At 44.9% G+C, this 18,729-nt stretch overlaps 2 protein-coding genes across 2 annotated transcripts; both read left to right on the top strand.

Annotated features, from left to right (window-relative positions):
• On the top strand, positions 2,194 to 5,667 carry LOC8079263 (F-box protein At4g18380). Its single transcript, XM_002458518.2, has 2 exons — positions 2,194 to 3,906; positions 5,284 to 5,667. The coding sequence occupies exon 1, from the start codon at positions 2,608 to 2,610 to the stop codon at positions 3,862 to 3,864; it is 1,257 nt and encodes a 418-aa protein (XP_002458563.1). The 5' UTR covers positions 2,194 to 2,607; the 3' UTR covers positions 3,865 to 3,906; positions 5,284 to 5,667.
• On the top strand, positions 13,727 to 15,839 carry LOC8079261 (tyrosine decarboxylase 1). The gene has a single exon (XM_002458516.2). The coding sequence runs from the start codon at positions 13,916 to 13,918 to the stop codon at positions 15,527 to 15,529; it is 1,614 nt and encodes a 537-aa protein (XP_002458561.1). The 5' UTR covers positions 13,727 to 13,915; the 3' UTR covers positions 15,530 to 15,839.

The raw sequence follows: 18,729 nt of genomic DNA, 5'->3' as shown, positions 1-18,729 counted from the left end.
ACCTTTTATAAACTAAACATATGGTGCAAATTAATTCTTTTTAGTTGTACTATATATTTTATATATTTGACATATAAAAAAAATATTTGATGGACCCTTATCTTTTTGCTTGCACATGGGCCCTTAAAATTATAGAGACGGCCCTGACAGGACATAAGTGCATAAATGGATTTTAGGTCCTTCTCATTCGATGGCTATTTTTCTTTTGCAATGTAGAAAATTTCTGTGAGCCTTGGCTCTCTGAAGCATTTGATTTGCCTCACCTTTCGGCATGATTAGCTAGAATGCACTTTGTGGAGCTATTCAACTGATAGTTTTTTGGTTGATAAGCAGGATTGCTGTTGTTTTGTTATGAGAGAAAAATATTATATCGTGGTTGATAAACCGGGCTAATAAGTTCATGCGAACAGGCTGTCATGATGATCTGGTACCTGCTTAGTTCCTGTTTAGATTTCAGTGGAGACAGGTAAATGACCACGGTTTAGGGCAAACTGGCAACGCAGTGGTGATGTAAATATGACAACGGTACTGATTTGTGAGAAAAGTATCATACCAAAATAGGTGGAGTTCAACAGATGTGTAAGAGCTCTCCTAACGATATTTATGTGATGATGATTCTGTTAGACTGTTACATTGGTTGACTCAACTGCGGATCCTTTTCCTTTTTTTTTACAACAACTGCGGATCCAGGTGACTCAACTGAACAGTCAGGCCCAATAGTTTCTTTAGAGCGAGCAAGGCCAAAAAGGTGGCCGGCCGCCAAGCATGTTGGCCCAACTACGGCCTTGTTTAGATACACCCAAAAACCCAAAACTTTATAAGATTTCCCGTCACATCGAATCTTGCGGCACATGTATGAAGTATTAAATATAGATAAAAATAATAACTAATTACACAGTTTAACTGTAAATCATGAGATGAATCTTTTAAGTCTAGTTACTCCATAATTAGACAATGTTTGTCAAATAAAAACGAAAATGCTACAGTGTCCAAATCCAAAAACTTTTTGCATCTAAACAAGGCCTAAGAATCTAGGAACTGCGAGCAAGGATAACTGCGGAAACATCGGCTTGGCGCGGTGTGGGTTTCTATTTGTTTATCGCCGATGATTGCATCAGACAGCGGGAACGCAAGCAATCTAATCCACTCGAGAGATGCCGCATGATCATGGCGGTGCACTAGCACTAGGTTACCTGCGGAAAAGGAGGCCACTTTTGCCCTTGAGCAGCAGTCGCTTGAGACCGAAGTTTGCAACGCCGATGATGACACTCCCCCCCTGGAAAAGCGTAGACCAATCATTTCCACAAATCCCAATTCCCCATCTCCACACGGCACACCACCCCTCAGCCAAATGACGCCCTGTTTGTCTTGTCTTTGCCCTCGGTCGTCTGCAGCTGTGCGTCGCTTGCACACGCGGAGCACCGAGCAGTTCCCAACTGGCAGGTCCTCGTGAAGTCGTGCCGTTCTTCCTTCCACGTCGTTTCGTTTTGGGCTGCGCTGCTGCGTCGGTTTTGCAGGCGGCGAACTAGTTTAACCCGCGCCAAGATTCCTTGTGCTGAGTGCTGACACTTGAGCAGAGTTGAATACTCCTCCTACTTGGGGCTTTGCATCTCATCTGCGATCACAAATCTCATCTCATCCAACCAGTTGGTGCTCTGACAACAAACTGGGTTTGTTTAATCAGCTCTTTCTTAAGATCCCTCGCCCTCCCACTAGTGTCCTGCAAAGTCAAAGCACCTGAGCGTTGGGGAACGAGGATCGATCGGACGGCTCGTGCGGGGGGACAGGCGCCTCCGGCCGCTGTCCTCGGCACGCACAGCGCGAGGCGCGCGCGCACTGCCCCCCCCCTGCGGCCCTGACCCTGGGCGACACTAGCGACCGATCCCTATCAGGTTTCCCTCGCTCCCACGCCACCCACAGCGACGCCGACGCGGATGCGAACGCGATGTTTGTGCTGGAGCCCAGGTCCGCTGCCAGTGCCAGCCAACGTATCCTATCTATCCCACATCTGGTATTCCGGTGGCTGGCGGTGGTTGCCGTCGGAATTTTTTGCCGCGGGACGGGAGAGCGACCGGCCTCGTTCAGGTTCATCGGGGCTTCAGCCACTTGCCGGCAGCAAAGATCTTTCCACTGGAATCCGCGGAGCGCTGAGACGTCCCCGTTGCTTGGGCCTTTGGGCGTGCCTGTCCCAGCGCAGCAGCCTGCACCACACCAGAAACCACACCACCACGCCGTGACCCTGCCTGATCCTGACCCGGACCCCCACGTCCCCCCCACTACGGCACGGGCTCGGCACCAGCTTAACTCCCCAGTCCGCGGCTGACACCTCATCCGAGCCTGCCGCCGATCCCCGTTCCCCGTGACCCCCTCTCGCTCTCACTCTCGCAGCGCAGGAGTCGTAGTCCAGCCGTGAGCGAGCTTGTGCCGTGCGTGCCGACTAGGGACTCCTACTACCAGCGCGGCGAGCGATCCACCGCAGGGGAATCCAATCAAATCCACCAGGAAGGGTCGCCCCGCGGCTAGGCCGACCGGCTCTCGCCCCGCCCCGCCTCGCGCCGGCGCCTCTCCCCGATCCCGATCTGTGTGCCTGCCTGCAGCCTGCGTGGGATGGAGCTGGAGGCGGCGCCGCGGCAGCAGCAGCAGCTGGAGGAGGAGGAGGAGGAGGTGGTGGGGTGCACATGCGGCGGCGGGGCCGAGGCCGCGGACCAGTTCGAGCGGCTCCACGACGCGGTGCTGCTCGACGTCCTCAACCGCATCGGCGACGTCAAGGCGCTGGGCCGCTGCGCCCTCGTCTCGCGCCGCTTCCACGCGCTCGTGCCGCTCGTCGACTCCGTCTTCGTCCGCGTCGACTGCGTCATCCCCGACGACCCGACGCCCTCCGCCGCCGCCGCCGCACCGGGCTCCGCGCCGCACCAGGCCCCGGCCACGGCCGCGCGCGGGCGCGGCGGCGCGCTCGCGCACATGGCGCGCGTCCTGCTCGGCGGCATCGCCAGGCCCATCCACGCGCTCGGCCAGATCCTCTCCCCCGCCGCGGCGGCCGTCTCCCGGCGCTCCGACCCACCACTGCCCGCTTCCCCGCCCGCGCCCGTCGCGGACGTCTCCCACCACTCGCCCTCCGAGGTGCTCCGCTCCTTCAGGGAGCTGCGGCGCCTCCACATCGAGCTGCCCACGGGCGAGCTCGGCATTGACGACGGCGTGCTCCTTAAGTGGAAGGCCGACTTCGGCTCCACCCTCGGCAGCTGCGTCATCCTCGGCGCCTCGTCGGTCTTGTCCAAGCCGCCCACAGGGTCGACCACCCAGGCGGAACCTGCTGCGGCCGACAGCACGGCCGCCGCTCTGGATACCAGTAGGGAGACTGAAGAGCCGGGGAGCCTGCCTGATTCTCTCTACACAAATGGAGGGCTCAAGCTTCGCGTTGTCTGGACCATCAGCTCCCTGATTGCTGCGTCGGCGAGGCATTACTTGCTGCACCCGATTATCTGTAATCACGAAACGCTGGAGAGCTTGGACCTGACAGATGCCGACGGCCAAGGGGTGCTCACCATGGACAAGAGGCAGCTGCAGGAACTGCGGGTGCGGCCCGTCTCTCCGTCGGGGAGCTCGCACCGCACACTCATGCCGGCACTCAGTATGCGTCTGCACTATGCACCGCTCATTGAGCTGCCTGGGGGAACGCTGCTGAAGGGCGCGACACTGGTTGCGATCAGACCAAGCGAGGATGCCTTGAGGGAGGGCCAAGGGGCTGGGGCTGCAGGTCCTGTTGGTACATGCTGGATTTCAGAGGCCTTTGAGGAGCCATATCGGACTGCGGCAAAGGTGCTTCTCAAGAGAAGGGCATATTGCCTTGAAATGAACTCGTTCTGAGCACCAGGGATTCAGTTCCACATGGTTCTACCCTTCTGACAGGTGAAATACCACTTTACTACAGTTCTAAATATGATATGGGTTGAACTAATGTGGAATACTGAAAGGTCGTTGATTTGCAATACTGCAGTATCAAAGCGGAACAAATGTGTTTTTGTAAAGTGGAAACATAAGAGGATAGCCAAAATTAGAACTTATAAACAACAAACGCTTATGACAAAAAAGGGATGTGATAAACTACAATGGTGATGCTTGGATTTAGTTAATCATGGGTTAGATCGCTCATTCCTGGAATGGTGTAGTTCTGAATTTATTCAGCTGTAAAGTATTGGTATTACATTTTAGCCATCTTAGTGATTTCCATTGGTTCTTTGACTGCGCTGTCGTGTGCTGTTCCAGTATTTCATGAACTACACAAAATTGTAAGCACAATGCTTGGACCTCTTTGCTTTTGTAATTCTGTGGATCTCAGTTGTAAAACCAATTTGGATTCCTGGGTGTGGTAATGAACCTAACATAGACCAAGCATGATAGATGATCAGTTTTCCTTGTATTGTGTTGGTGGCCACCTGACACTATCTAATTCTCAGCTTCAGACTGAGATTATCATATTTCCTTCCCTGCTTGATTGTCCAGTCAGCACTCACAATGCATGTTTGTATTTGTTTTGAGAGCAAGTCTGTTATGTGATACAATTAATGATAGAAGATTAGTTGGATTTGGATAGCTGATGTGTTGGACAGATGCGAATTTGGAAATTCAGTTTCACTGCTATCCTGTTAGCCTCTGGACCATATGTTTAGCTGGTACTAGCAAGTTACTGTCAAACTGTCAATTCCTTGTCATACACTGGCATGTGGCATGATTAAGGGACCAAGTACTATCTGGGATGTGGGATGTATTTTATTTCCTTTCTTATTCGAACTAGCATGTGAATGGGCATCGCTAGTTCCTGGAGGATTAGGCAGGTCGTTACTGGCAATGAAGATGAATTTGTTAGTGTGTATTCAGATTTTATGGGACAGAGATGTCATTTACCTTGTAATTTGAAGGATTATTACATAAGCTTTTGACAGTATAATGTAGCAGTAAACATTTGCATGTGTCAAAACCCATCCATCGTGACTGGACTGAGTTTAAAGTCATGTTTTAGATGTGTCAATGCTTTACAATAAAACTTTTAGTTATGATACTTGATATGATAGTTGAGGATTGTCCCTAATTACCACCCAGGCATGTTTACAATAGATAACGTTGTTTCCACGCAGCATTTGGTGTGCGTCAGTCCAAACATCGTGCAATGCAAAATAGAAGACATTTTTTTTCCTTTTGCATGTTATACTGAAACTCTTTTACGGCACAAACTTTTGGGTTAAGATTGCTGTGTTGCACTGAACTCTCTTTCATCTTTGTTTTCAGGATGGTGGGAAGTGGGATGCCCTTCGGTTAATATAGAGGAATTTATCATTCAGTCCATCTGTTGTATCTGATTCCAGTGAAGTGGTGACTTCGTGTACCTGTAATTTTAGGGCTGTAATTACAGATACGTGTTTGTTCTGGACTAGTACACGCGGAATGGAATGCGATTTGGGCCGATTTCCACAGTAGTGTACCATGAAGAGAAGCCATGGAATGTTTCCGTACTTGAGCGCTTGAGCTTGAGCGTGGTGCTCCTGGGCCAAGCATTATACATCATAGATTTCGTCATTTAGCAGGGTCCTTTAGCTTAAATCTTGCCGAGTCATGCCCCTAGCACTGCATCATTTATCGAACTCAAATTGTTATAAAAATTTGTGGACTCAACTATACTGTCCTTTTTCAGAAAAGTTACCCGTGCACTACTCTAAATGCTTTCTGTGTACCAGACTGTAAGATTAGGCATAAGATAAGGCCTCGTTTAGTTACTCTTGGTAAAGTTTACCGCCTGTCTTATCAAATGTTTGGACACATGTATGGAGTACTAAATGTTGATAATTTATGAAACTAAAAACACAGATAGAGAGTAATTTGCGACACGAATCTTTTGAATCTATTAGTCTATAATTGGACACTAATTTTTAAATAAGATGAAAATGCTACCGTGTTAAATTTTAACACCTCCAACTAAACACTTCCTAAGTAAATTGATTACGACGGATATGAGGTTACACATACACATGCAAGGAAATTGTGGCCAGCTTGACAACCGGGGCATCGGGCCAAAGGTTTCATCGAAATCAACTCCAAGCTACTGAGTGAATCGCGAAGGACCCATCGTACCTTGTAGTACTCCAGAGATTTGTCAGATGTGCTTGAAGATCCATTTCCAGTAGACAACATTGGCGCTAGGCGAACGTGGCACCAAGTCTCAGAGAAGGCCTGGAATCCCTGAAGCGTCCCCTTACCTCAAAGCTAAGATTGATAAGATTATGAAGCTAATGTTCCTCAAGCGAATAGGGCGATGTTGGGCTTGTTGGCTGATCATCAGAGACGATATTTTTACTGAAAGGATTGTTCACTGATTTATTGTGAGAAAAAAAAACACTGCTGAATAACAGATTCGACAAATAAACTCAAGCGAACATGCTAAGGCCCTGTTTAGATTGGAGATGAAAATTTTTTGAATGTCACATCAGATGCGTCGGAAGGATGTCGGGAGGGGTTTTAAACAAAGTACATAGCTCGTTAGGAAACTGAAAGACAAATCTATTAAGTATAATTAATCTGTCATTAGCACATGTGGGTTACTGTAGCACTTAAGGCTAATCATAGAGTAACTAGGCTTAAAAGATTTGTCTCGCGATTTTCAACCAAATTGTGGAATTAGTTTATTTTTTTATGTACATTTAATGTTCCATGCATGTGTCCAAAGATTCGATGGGATGGATGAAAAAAATTTAGGTGGGAAACTAAACAGGGCCTAAGTTGTTCCTAGATTTCTTTCACAACCAAGTGGACCTTGATCCCATCAATAACTCTCATATTGTTTTACTCCCCAAAGTCAGTAACCCAATGCTAACCAATGACTATAGGCCAATATCTTTGCTAAATAGCTGTCTCAAGTTGCTAACCAAACTGCTGGCTAAAAGACTTCGGAAGGTGATTCTCAAAATCATACACAAAAACTAGTACGGGTTTGTAAAGCATAGAACAATTCAAGTCTGCCTTGGCTGGAGTTTTGAATATATTCATTAGTGTCACCAATCAAAAAGGAAAATAGCCACTGTCAATCTTGACTGTGCCTTCGTAGCTCCTAGTATCTACGGCCCCCCAGAAGTCAGTCACTCTAGTATATTGTTCTAATTTTGTCTCATTCTTTTTTTTTTGGTAGGCTCTTACTATACACTATCAGAGGTACAACAACAGTATCAAGCTAGTCCTAGCGGTGGACGAGGCACGCTTCACTTGCCGTCGGCTTCTGGATGACTTCGCTAGCTCCCTGAGGCGGATCAGGGATGCAGCTGCGCTTCAGCAAGGTTCACCACAGCGTCAGTCGTGACAACACCTAGCAATTCGATCGGTGCGGTGCGCCGCGTACCATTTTCTATCACGCCCACCAGGTCCTGTAGCAAAATAAATTGTGTCGCTCGTTAGTATGAAATACTATGTACGGCATGATATGCCAATAAAATGTACTACTGAAACTCACAAATATGAAGCTTGTAGATCAAATGAACAAGACTTATAGTATATCAAACAAAGTTTGGTTTTCGCCTTATATGCCTGCTACTGCTACTATCATCTCACCAGAATTACTGGCCATCTTGGCCCGTGATTGTGTTTGGCCCACTTGCAAGTTCCGAGTTCAGATTAAAAAATCGGCCCGAGACACTTGGACCAAAGGGTTGTATATAATACTTGGAACAAAGGCCTAAACTGCGTGCTCGTGTCCTCCGTGGCAGGAGAAAAAAAATCTATTTGCTACCTAAACAATCGTCTGGTTTAATTTTTCTTCTCATCAAACTCTATAAAACAGATATCTTATCACTCATTTTCTAAAAAAAGGTATCTTATCCCTCAACCATCAAAACTGTTTAAGTTGCTTTCCACCCTGATTGAAATGGTTTTGAATGAAAAACGCGCTTACGGCGTGATCGCAAAAAAAAAAGGTTTTGAAGGTGGAATCCTTCTTATTTCTTTTTTTTAAAAAAAAGGGTAAATACCTGATAAGGTTTGTAACCTAATGTCCCAAAGGTTCTAAAAATCTCTAGAAATAAATCCAAAAGATAAATTGAAACATGTAAGGCACGATCAATGTTTCTAATAAGGTTCTAAAAATTCCAAAAAAAGATCCAGAAGATAGATTGAAACAAGAGAAAAACTGATAAAATATTTAGAGCTTGTTTAAAAATCTCTAGAAGCTTCCAAAAGTATATTTAGCTCTATAAAAATGTAAAAAATATCTTAAAATCCCAAAGCAGTATTATTGTTGTCTAAATGCATTTTAAAAACTTTCCATGATACAATATAAGATTAAACCAAAGAAAATTTAAAGTTGAATGCATTAATGTCGGTCACATCTTATATTTTTTTTAAAAAAAAAATAAAAAATATGTTTATACATAGTTTAGAATGTTTTAAAAAATTATTGATTTATATAGATGTAAGCACTTTTACCGAAAAGAATTGATTGAGTTAAGGGATTCATTTGTTGACTAATTTGAATTGATTTACATCATGTTTCCAGACTCGGAAAGCTAAATATAATTTTTGAAGCTTCTATTGTTACTTCATGAGCTCTTAGTACTCCATTTAGTATGTCATGTTCCATATATCTCTATGATTTTTCTTACAATTTTTAGAAACTTAGAAACATATTTAATTGTTTAAAACTCACATCATGTATATCAGATTTTGTAACTAAAAAAGATGAAATCAACTAGAGCAGTGAGAGAAAAATTAAACGAGTTTTAGAGTTGAGTGAATAAGACATCGACAGACTAAGTGTAAATCTTGGGTTCGATATGGTGGAATATGTCCACCCAAGTGTAAATCTTTGACTTGGTGTGGGTGTTTATATTTTTATGGATTTATTTTGGGACTTAACACCCTTGTTCTTTCAATGATAGCCAAGGTATGACATGCGCCCATGATTACTATTCTCTTTGTCCTAAATAAATAGATTCATAGCTTAAGAATTTGTCTACAAATAAATCAATTTTTAGGAGGTTGAATGGTCCTCTAGTCCATTTATTTTTCTCAGTCCCCTCGCATGTACTGCACGTCTCCTAATCCAGTGTTGATTTTCTGTATTTGGATGTGTGTACGTATACGTAGTAAATGCTATAACTAATGTGTTATTAGAACAATCACCGATTGTGTGCAACTACTCTAGTTAATAAAGGGTAATATGGTCATTTCTCTATCATACTAATTTGTAAGCTTGCTAGAAATATATTTATTTAGAGACAAAAGGAGTATGTTCAAAAAAAAAGACCTTTTACAATGGTTGGAATCGCTTCCAATCGTATCCGCTAAAAAACTTTTTTTCTTAGATTTAATTCGTGAAAGGGTAATAACATCATTATACATGGTTCTCTCATACCCCAACCCCTATCATCAGCCATGACGGCTTCCTGTAACACACACTAGTGGACGCAGTGGGTGGGACCGTAAGAAGATTTAAAAAAACTTAAGAAGAAGATTTTATCTAACTAATTATAGTACTTGAATCATACACCCTAACTATGCTACTAAAAACATTATTTTACAATTATGAGTTTACTCTTTTACCCTTCATTAAAAAAAGAAATATGAAAAAAAGAATTATCACTCCTCTATTTAGGGTTCTAATCCCTATAATTTCACAGGCGATGAGAGACAATGTGATATCTATGATTCACTGACCATAGACACACCTTTTGCCTTCCATCCCCTTGCTTCCATCACCTTTCATCGCTTTCATGTTCTGGGCTCACCGACCATAGATACACAAATCGCTTCTCATCGTCTCTCCAACCATTGTAAAAATATTCTTAAAAAAAGTGTACAAATACATAGAAGTGTAGTTAAAGAGAAAAAAAATATGGCCACGGTGGTAGCCCTCTGGGAATGCACATGCGGCTAGAATCTATATGTTGGCTAGATATAGTGCGCAAGGTATGCTTGGTAGATTTTCTCTATCATACTATGTTTCCTTGCTCACTGCGAGACTCGATACACTTGGTCCTCCTGCCCAAGGTATGTTTGCTAGGAATTAAGATTTTTCTAAAACGTTTCAGATTCAGTCTTTAAAAACGTTTCTCAGTTTAAATAGAATCATATTTGACAAGAATCGGTGAAAACGTTTGGCTATTGATTCTACTTGACTACTTGACTCTATTTCCTAGTTTAAAATAGAGAAATGTTTTTGGCTGTTTCGCGTAGAATCGTTTAACTGAATTACAAAGTGTTTGATAGAGATTCTGGTGATTCATTTGAGAATCTGAAACATTTTTGTCATCCAAACGCAGTGTGAACCGAGAACCCTGCTGCCGTGCTTCGTGCTGCCAGGATCACAGTGGAAGGCTCTAGCTCGAGTAGACGTACCACGTATCCAACGAATGATCTGGCTCATGTTAATCAATACTACAATGATTACTGCAGCAGCAGCAGCAGTACTACTATTGTAGACTTGCAGTATTAGTATGGCGGCATGGTGGTTCGGAGATAATCATCGCTACCAGGTGTTTATTTCCGAATTCCGCGAGACACGAGACGTGCACCGGACACCGGCGCACGGATGGGAATATTTCGCCGCGCTGCCCATCGAATTGAATACGCACAGCACCGGTGTTTACTTCCTACTGCCTGCCTAACAGGTAACAGCGAAACATGGTGTGTGTGTATGTGTGCCTACCCACATCAAATTTAATTCCGCTCTACCTCAAGATTACAGGCCTCGCAGGTCCGACGACACGACGACAGGGATGGCGCAAAAGTTCAAATATATGGTGGAATAAGGCCTTGTTTAGATCCAAATTTTTTTTGAATTTTAACACTGTAGTATTTTCATTTTTATTTAACAAATATTATTTAATCATGGAGCAACTATGTTTAAAAGATTTGTCTCGTGATTTACAGATAAACTGTGTAATTAGTTATTTTTTATCTATATTTAATGTTCCATGCATATGCCGCAAGATTCGATATGATGGAGAATCTTGTAAAGTTTTGAGTTTTTGGTCTAAACAATGCCCCCTTGCTCTGGTTGCAAGTTCATCGCTGCCGCATCCATCATGGCTCAAGATTGACTTATTAACGCTCCATATATCCACATGGATTAGTTGTAACTAAGACATCAGAACCGTATACATTTTCGGAAGTCCAACTCGGAATTAAATCTTGTACATGACCGTTGCGGGTATGGGGATCGACGACATATCCGATTTCTTTATCTGACCAGAATCTTTCGTTAGTATATGTACCAGGCTAATGACAGTCACCATATTACATACAGAACTGCCGTGCATGAATCATTGGTTTCTATGCTTAGCATAACCGTGTGTGTTTTTATAGGTTTGTTACTTTGCACTCAAATAAAATAGAACTTACAATCTATATCTAAATTTATGTCTACCACCATTTACCCAACTGTCGTCCACCGTTTGGGCGATCGTCCGTGTCTCTACCGTTTTTCTGTCTAACTACACTCCACCTGTACTCCCACACTAAGGGTCTGTTTAGTTGGCTCCTGGCCAGAGTTGTTTGGACCAAACAACACTCCTAGGCGTCTGATTTTAGATTCCTATGGTTAGGATCATCTACCTGGTCAGATAGTGCATGCCATGACTCAAACCAAACACACCTTAACACATTGATGGTGGTCAAGGTGACGCATGTGGTCGTCTCCATCCATAATCATCCAATCAATTATCAGTGCCGTCCACGGTAGACGGTGCCCAACCCTCCTCGCGCCTAACCATCTCAAGTGCAACCATTGTATGCTACGTGACGAATCCAAAGCTACCTCTAGCTAGGTTCTTTAGAGACATGTATGCCTCCTCCCTCGAACCCCTAATACTAAAATAAAACATGCCAGAGCTTGCCAAAGTTAAAGGAGGAAGGGGACTGGGATAATGAAATAAAATCAAGTTTGGTATAGCAAATCTAATTTCTATAATTTGTGCTCAACTATGAAAGAGAGCTAGCTAAGAGTTTTTTTATAGCTCTAGCTAGTGAGAAAAATGGGATAATGGAGTTTAGTAGTTGAACAGTTTACCCGTAAACTGGCTAAGGAGCACGGCATATGACGGACAGATATCACAACAGTGCAAGAGACACCTTTAAAATCAATCAGAAGTCTCACTCTCCTTAATTTTTTAGGAAATTTGAAAGAAAAGAAATACAAGAGTCTTTAGGCATCGAGAAGCTTTAACAACGTCTCTTATGAATATCACTGAAAATGAAGCGACAAGGGCAAAACGGTTAGTGATTATTTTAGGGTAGAGTAGTTTTTCATGTCTTTTATCACTCCTGTTTTTTAAGAGGGTTGTAAAGCTCTCTTCTATATTAATAAAATAGTCATAATCTCGTGCCCATTCGTTTAAAACTAATAATTGAAAAGTTTAGAATACCATTGCCTATTGGAGCATTGTTTTTTAAGTCTGTTTGTCCAATATTTGGTTTTTTTGGCTTCTCCTAAGAGCATCTCCAAGAGACAAGCCATCTAACTTGTTATCCCTGTTTGCCTAACCAACTGGAAAAAACACAAGCCTCCAATAGCCATGCTATCTGCCTCGCGCAGCTAAATAGGCTTGCCATATCATGCTCCTGGCTAGACAAATATAGCATGTGGCAACACGTTTGCCATCCTCCGTCTATGCGAGCCTGACAGGACCCAAGTCTTGTTTTACCTTGTTTTGCTTCAAAAATTTGTTGTGATTTGGCTAGTCTGTTGGACTATACTAAAATATAGAGGAGAAATGTTGTGGAGATGAGTAGCCAAATGAAGATATAGAGAGTGAAATTCAGATGATCTGTTGGAGATGCTTTAAGAACTGAATTTTATCCATACACTTAAATTGTTTTCTAAATATATTTACACTGTCTTATTACTATATTTACAATAATTTATTTACTATAATTTATTAAACAATTACGTAATTAGGGTAACACAACTTAAAGCAGATCTTAGAGAAATATATGTCAATTTTTTTGAAAAAAATTACAAATTATTTTTATGAATTGCAGATACCAAAAATGTTCACAAATTATTGCCAATTTCAGAAAATATCACAAATCTTCACAAATCGTAGAAGGGAGGGGGCCGTGCTGCAAGCGCAAGCGCGGAGGACGGCGACGCCCGCGCCGTTAGGCGGCGGCGGAGGGAGCAGCAGCCGATGCCCTTCCGGGGGGAGGCGGCGGACGATCGGTGCCTGGGGGGAGGGGGCGTCGTAGGAAGGGCCGGAGCTGGGGCGGGCACCAGAAGAGCGGCGGCGCTTGGTGCGGGCGCTGGAGGACGACGCGAGTAAGGATATGGTTTTCGGATCCGGCAGCACGGGGCCAGATCCTCTGACATAGCTGAAACTACGTCAGATGGAGCATCATCGGTGCACAAGCATTCGATGTCCCTCTGACGTAGTTTCAGCTATGTCAGAGGATCTGGTTCCGGGGCTGGTTGAAACAACCGGTTGTCCATTAGCTTTTCTCAAAAAAAAAAAAAAACCTTAATCGCTTGGGGTGTTCTTAATTAAGCCCTAACAACAACACCACCACCGGGAGGTTTCGCATGGGCGTGCATGGTCCTGAGCCTTCCACCGATACTCCTTTCACAGTTTCATCCCAAAAATAACAGCACGTTAACGATGGTGGTGGACAGGTGCAGCTGCCAAGTTACAGTCACTGTTAACATCATCTGACTGACTCCACAGTCCACAATAGCGGTCACAGTTCTCTCAGCAGTAATAGGCAGTAGTAATTATTAGTTATCTCTGTCAGGGCAGTTCGCGAAGTACTTCTTCTTCATGTCACTCCATGCTGCATGCCGGAGCTTTATATTTTTTCGAACCGAGGGCATGCCCCATATTTCCATTATATAAAGCGGAATTACAAAGTTTAACTAATTGGGCCGGAGCTTTATACACATGCATGCATGGCGCCGCCGTCGCAGTGCCACATCAACAGCAACAATAATGGCGTCCACCTCAACGGCACCGCGGCCGTCGTCCCGACGGAAACGGAGACGGTGCTGCCGCCGCCACTGCTGGGCTCCCGTCTGCTTGATGCCGAAGAGTTCAGGCGGCAGGGCCACCAGGTCGTCGACTTCATCGCGGACTACTACGCCAGCATGGAAGACTACCCCGTGCACCCCAACGTGACGCCCGGCTTCCTCCGCCGGCAGCTCCCCTCGGACGCGCCGTCGCGCCCCAAGCCCGACGCGTTCGCCGCGGCGCTGCGGGACGTCCACGACCTCATCCTGCCCGGCGTGACGCACTGGCAGAGCCCGCGACACTTCGCGCACTTCCCGGCGTCGAGCAGCACCGTCGGCGCCCTCGGCGAGGCCCTCGCCGCCGGCATCAACGTCGTGCCTTTCACGTGGGCCGCCTCGCCGGCCGCCACCGAGCTCGAGATGGTGGTCGTGGACTGGCTCGGCAAGGCGCTGCACTTGCCCAGGGGCTTGCTGTTCTGCGGCGGTGGCGGGGGCACGCTCCTGGGCACCTCGTGCGAGGCCATCCTCTGCGCACTCGTCGCCGCGCGGGAGCGGAAGCTCGCGGAGATCGGCAGCAGGAGGATCGACGACCTCGTCGTCTACTGCTCCGACCAGACCCACTTCGCGGTCCGCAAGGCCGCGCGCATCGCCGGCATCCACCGCGACAACTGCCGCGAGATCGCGACGTGCCTTGAAGGCATGTTCGCGCTCTCGCCAGCCGCTCTCCAGGCCGCCATGCAGGCCGACGTGGACGCCGGGCGTGTCCCGCTCTTCCTGTGCGCGACGGTCGGGACCACTCAGACGACCGCCGTCGACCCTATCCGGGAGCTGTGCGCCGTCGCGGCGACGCACGGCGTCTGGGTCCACGTGGACGCCGCCTACGCGGGCTCGGCGCTCGTCTGCCCGGAGTTCCGCCACGTGATGGACGGCGCCGAGGACGTGGACACGTTCAGCATGAACGCTCACAAGTGGCTCCTGGCCAACAACGACTGCTGCGCGCTGTGGGCGAGGAAGCCGTCGCTGCTCACGGCGGCGCTGGGCACGGAGCAGGAGTACATCCTCAAGTCCGCGGCGGCGGACGGGCACGACGACGTGGTGGACTACAAGGACTGGTCCATGACGCTGACCCGGCGATTCCGCTCGCTGAAGCTGTGGCTCGTGCTCCGTTGCTACGGGGTGGAGGGTCTGAGGGACCACGTCCGAGCTCACGTCGGCATGGCCGCGTCGTTCGAGAACATGGTGGCGTCCGATGCGCGGTTCGAGGTGGTGGTGCCGAGGCTGTTCGCGCTGGTGTGCTTCCGGCTCCTGTCGCCGGAGAAGCTCGGCGGCGAGAAGACGGCCAACGAGCTCAACCGGAGGCTCCTCGAGGAGGTGAACGCGACCAGCTCGGGGCCGTACATGAGCTCGGCTATGGTGGGCGGCATCTACATGCTGAGGTGCGCCATCGGGAGCACGCTGACGGAGGAACGCCACGTCCAAGAAGCGTGGAAAGTCGTGCAGGATCGAGCTGCTTCCCTGCTCCGTAAAATGGAGATCATTTACAGCGTGGTCGCTTAAGCTGGCCTCATTTCATTTGTGCTCCGAATCCTGCATTAACAAAAAAAAAAAGAGAGAGTATATTTTCCTTCCGATGGCTACGATATGATGTTACGTTGCTCTCGCCTACCTACATTTAGAGGACATATGAAATTCTCAGCTAGCATGAGACTTCATAAACCCTAGGTAATTCTTAAAAGATCAAAATGTAATATACTCCCTCCATCCCAAATTATAAGTTATTTTAAGAATCTTAGAGAGTCAAATTATTTCAAATTTGACCAAATTTATATGGTAAGATAGTAATACTTATGGTGTCAACTTAGTATCATTACATTCTACATTAATGCTTTGTTTAGTTCATGAAATTTTTTGGTTTTGGATATTGTAGCACTTTCGTTTGTATTTGATTATTATTGTTCAATGACATGCTAACTAGGCTCAAAAGATTTGTTTCGCAAATTACAGACAAACTATATAAGTAGTTTTTATTTTTCGTATATATTTAATACTTCATACATACGTCTAAAGATTCGATGTGACATAAAATCTTGAAAAAAATTGAAAACTAAACAAGACCTAATTATATTTTCATAGTATACCTATTGATGTTATAAATCTTTGTAATTTTTTCTATAACTTTAGTCAAAGTTGAGATGATTTGACTTTCCAACATTCTTAGAAAGACTTATAGTTTGGGGATGAAGAGAGTATTAGACAAATTCGTTCTTCAAGCATAAATAATCACTTTTTCTGTATCGTGCCTGTTTCTTTCAAAGGGACGCCAAAAGTTTTTTTCACTATTTTTATTAGGCGAAGAAAAATAAAGAGCAAGTACCAATCTAGTTTTTTGAGTGAAAATTAATTAGGCACAAAAACCAAATTGTATCTTACTAGTTGTACTATAGTTTGTCTCTTATAAATTGTTGTCTGAAACTTTCCAAAAATTTAGACACTTAAAATATAGCAATTATCATAATAATTATTGTATTACATATGCTCATTCATGCAGCTTAGGCTCGTGGGGTGTGCGACGACCTGATGTTTGGTTGCCTGTGGCCTTGCACTGCAAAACTCTCCTGCTAGCTAGGTTCCGCGCGTACGAGCAAATTAAAATGGGCCTATTCCGCGAGCCAAGCTCCATACGTGCAGCCCTAGCGTTTTGATAGACAAAATATCCAAATGTTTCATACATGTAACCAAACAACCACACCGCCTACATGACCTATGCCTGGCCACGGAAAGCTTGTTTGGATGGTGCAAACCAAGTTCGGGTATATTTCAGATAACCAAACACACTATTGGCAATGGCAATAGTGTAATAAAAAAATAAAAACCGTGCGAAATGTCGATCGTATACCGGATGACCGGTTGATAATGACAATGGGAGTCTTGTGAGAGAATCGATGCAGCCACGTACTGCCAAGCTCTCTGCTTGCGCGAGGATGATGCTACATGCCGGATTGCCTGGATGGCTGGATCCGTCGGTGGCTCGGTGCTGCCAAACTTTAATTTCTTGCGCGAGGTCCCTGTTGCTCTTGCCAAAGTGGCCACCAACAGTCCACGAACACGATTAAACATGTTGTACACACGACACACTTGTTGTCACCACAGCGACACGTACGTCAATGATCGATGAACCATGCACAGTAGCAGGGGCGAAGCCACATTGGCTTTCTCTGGCGCATGTGCACCATGGTAAAATAATAATTTGTTAATATATAATATCTGCCTTAAATTTTTCATGTATTTTCTTTCAAAATTTATATATTCTTTATGTTTAATAGAGTGTGCACCAGTGGCTTCGCCCTGCACAGTAGTGCATGTTGCAGGAGCCGATCCTAATCACGCGTGCCTGCATTATGATGACCTAATAAGGAATGAAAGCGCTGGCTCAGCTTGCCCAATTAATGGCCAGACGACTCGAGCCCTCTCTGAGTGTCGAATTCTCCAGCCTCCGAGAAAACGAGAGAGATTGAAACACCATAACGGCCAACCCTCTCTCTTCAATGAGGGTTCCTATCTGTGTGGAATCGCCCTTGCATACGTGCTCGATCGGATAGTGTTTAATTTGAAGACTGAACCTGCTATTCTAGATCTTTTTTTTCCCCAACGCGAGGTCGAACCCCATTCCCATTTCAGACGAACGGAAATATAAATGTTGCAAATCCCGTCGAAAGCAAAAAGACTCTGGCGAGATCCTAGACTCCGACTTAAAAAAAAAAATACTAGTAGATTGTACCGACTACCGGCGGCACTTCACTGGCCGTCGTTGAAGCGTCAGCGTGAAAGGCTATAGGAAAAATGATCACCTTCCGCTGGTGTCTACTCCCTCCGTCTAAAAAAGAGTGATGTTTTTGACTTTGAGACATCGTGTTTGACCGTTCGTCTTATTCAAAAATTTTATGTAAATTACAAAATAAATTAATTATGAGTAAAGTATCTCTAATGATAAAATAAGTCTTAACAAAATATATAATATTTATGTAAAAAATTTGAATAAGGCGAATGATAAAATAAGATGTCTGAAATTCTAAAACGACACTCTTTTTGGGACGGAGGGAGTACATTGTTAATTGGCTTAGACCAGTTTTAATGGAGGATTTCATGTCACAGTTTCTAATGTATTCTATTTTGGAAACAGTGTAGAAGAGTTTCAACTTTATGCTTCCATAAAACTCATCACTAATATGGTGTCACATCATCATATTTAATGCTAATGAAACTCTAATGAAATCTTATTGAGACTGGCCTTAAACATGTCTGAAATTGTTGACATTTAGGACATGATTATGCTTTCCAAAGAGTTAATATTTTTCCATGTGTACCTCTATTAAATACGGTTATGGATGCTCCTTAGACAAGAAAGTTGTCTAGTTAAAGTGGCTAGAGCAACATGGTGTGAGGCCTGTTGTGCTGAGTTCAAAACCGGTGGACTCAAGGGGTGTTTAGTTCCCTTTTTATTCCAAAAAATTTTAGGTTTTGGTTCATCATTTTGCATAATGAAACTAAATACCATGCAAATTTTTTGGCAAAAAGGTGGTTATTCTTCGTTTTGGACTTTTGGCCTCAAGAGGCCAAAAAATCCCAAAGAGCTTCAAGAGGCTCTCATGACAGCAATAAATCCTGAAGAATTTCTGGCATTTTACATTTCATCATTCCAAAGTAGTTGGCACTTTGCATTTGCATTTTATTAGAAACTAAACACCCCCTTTTTTGCG

The sequence above is a fragment of the Sorghum bicolor genome, chromosome 3 (genome assembly GCF_000003195.3).
Source record: "Sorghum bicolor cultivar BTx623 chromosome 3, Sorghum_bicolor_NCBIv3, whole genome shotgun sequence".
Taxonomy (NCBI): domain Eukaryota; kingdom Viridiplantae; phylum Streptophyta; class Magnoliopsida; order Poales; family Poaceae; genus Sorghum; species Sorghum bicolor.
This window is presented reverse-complemented; position numbering and strand designations above follow the sequence as displayed.

Excerpts from the sequence above, each read along its gene's own strand:
- LOC8079261 (XM_002458516.2), top strand. The coding sequence starts at position 13,916 with ATGGCGCCGCCGTCGCAGTGCCACATCAACAGCAACAATAATGGCGTC.
- LOC8079263 (XM_002458518.2), top strand. The coding sequence starts at position 2,608 with ATGGAGCTGGAGGCGGCGCCGCGGCAGCAGCAGCAGCTGGAGGAGGAG.